Here is a 1,884-nt window from a genome sequence, read left to right on the forward strand (position 1 = left end):
CAGTGAGACTGGGCTTTGGCTGGGCTCGGAGCCGGCAAGGCCCACCCACCGGGGCCCGGGGCCTTCCCGCTCACGGAGCACGCTGGGCTACATGTCTACCGTCCCCCGCAAAGCGAGGCGTCAGGGACAGGGAGACGGGAGGAAGGGTGCAAAAACATTTAGTTGTCACCTGAAGAACACCGCGTTTCGATGCTGCATGGAATGAGAAAACGGAGACAGCTGCGTTTTTTCCACTGCAGCTTTACGTACCCAGGGTCGAAAAAAACTGTTTTGAAGAGGGGAGGTTTGCTTTTTGTTTCGAATCCTTCTCCCTACCTTTAGAAAGTCATACAGGTGTTTAAGAACTCCTATCCGTACTTCATCCAGGTCTTTTAAGAATCCATTGAAGATGGGCACCAGGTCGGCTGCCGTTAACTGATCCCCAAGAATCACAGCCAGCTCATGAATGGAGAAGGCTAGGGTCCGGCGTACCTTCCACTGGGGTGCACAGCAGACATGCAAAGCACAAAAAGCAAGCACAGTGCCATGTTATCAAGAGCGTAAGCGCCATTTCCGGAGCGAAACTGATGCTGCCAGGTGTTGGCCACTTAACGCTTTATTTCCTCAGAGACCAGTGAACACGCCGACTGCAGCCAGCAGATCACTGAAGCTTGCCTCTTCTTCCTCATGAGAAGCCCCCCCATTTCTACGTGTGCTTCTGAAAAGGCGGCTTTTACCTGCACGTCGGAAGCCAGTGTTTCGTACGTGTCCTTCAGGCAGTGCCAGTTCTGCCTGCCCAGGGTGAGCGCCACCCCTGGCAGGCTGTAGGCACAGTGCTTGGCGATGTCGGTGTCCACGCTCTGGGCCCGGGCGGGGTCGGTCATCGACACGTACTCATCGAGCAGGGGCTGTGGTATTACATCCTGGGAACCGGGAGAGAAAGGAAACCATGGTGCTCGCTGGAGAGGAGGAGAAAACTTGTGAAAAACAGGGAGTTTGGGATTTGGAGGTGAAAACAGAAAAGTGGAAATCTGAGAGGAACGAGAGGCCTTCCTGGAGCTCTGGACAGGCAGACTTCCCGACCGGCCGGGAGCGGGCTCCCGACGTGGGCTGACAGTCAAGCCCACGCTCATCTCGTCGAAGAGCAGGAAGCCAATCGGCGAGAGAACAAAGGCGAACACGGCTGAATGGAAGAAGCCATCGAAAACTTTTCAGACCGAAAAAAAGGCAAAATGACTTCCGTAAACAGACACTAACTAAATACATTAGTGGATACATGCCAAACTGTTTTCTCTTATTTGACTTGCTTTATTAAAATACTATTCTAGATTGTTCAGAAGACTTTAAACACCGCTTTAGAGTTTATTTTTTAAGTTACAGAAGAAATAGTAGTACCATAGACTGCAGATTGAAATATGTCATTAGTATTGATGGAAGAGAAATATCTGCTTCCAATGGCCATTCTTAAATCTAACTTCTCGAAAATGTAAAGTTGTGAGTTGCTCTGCTTTTCGAGGAACACACCTGTAATTTAGATCTATTCTCCTCAAGTGGGGTGGGGTCGCGCCTTTGCTCTTCCGTCTCCGCAAGGTCATGGGTCCCGCTGCAGGGTTCGTCCGGATTCTGTGGGGTGGATCGGGCATGTCACCAACATTGCCCCTCCCCCCCCAAAGCATCCTCTTTCAACGCCGGAAAGGCCTTCTGCAAACCAAGACCAGAGCTCCCCCTGAAGTCGAGGGTCTCTCTCCAGAAGCCACAAGCTGCACGTGCACGGTTACACATGATACTGTACAGGGCAGTTGCTTTAAGCACCGAAGCAAACAGATTTTATTCCATTTTAATTTCAAGACCACTTGAGGCCCTTACGAAAGACAGGCCAATGCTGGCAAGTACCAGCAACCTGAG

General features: G+C 51.2%; 1 protein-coding gene across 1 annotated transcript in view; it reads right to left on the reverse strand.

The window, feature by feature from the left end:
- Window positions 1-1,884, reverse strand: part of LOC102882836 (serine/threonine-protein phosphatase 4 regulatory subunit 1-like) — a 63,822-nt gene that overhangs the window by 8,305 nt on the left and 53,633 nt on the right. The window contains 3 exon segments of the mRNA XM_015597221.2: window positions 316-477; window positions 717-902; window positions 1,504-1,602. Of these exon segments, the coding sequence (XP_015452707.1) occupies window positions 316-477; window positions 717-902; window positions 1,504-1,602 (447 nt within the window).

This window comes from Pteropus alecto, unplaced genomic scaffold, assembly GCF_000325575.1.
Source record: "Pteropus alecto unplaced genomic scaffold, ASM32557v1 scaffold45, whole genome shotgun sequence".
In the NCBI taxonomy this organism is placed as follows: Eukaryota; Metazoa; Chordata; class Mammalia; order Chiroptera; family Pteropodidae; genus Pteropus; species Pteropus alecto.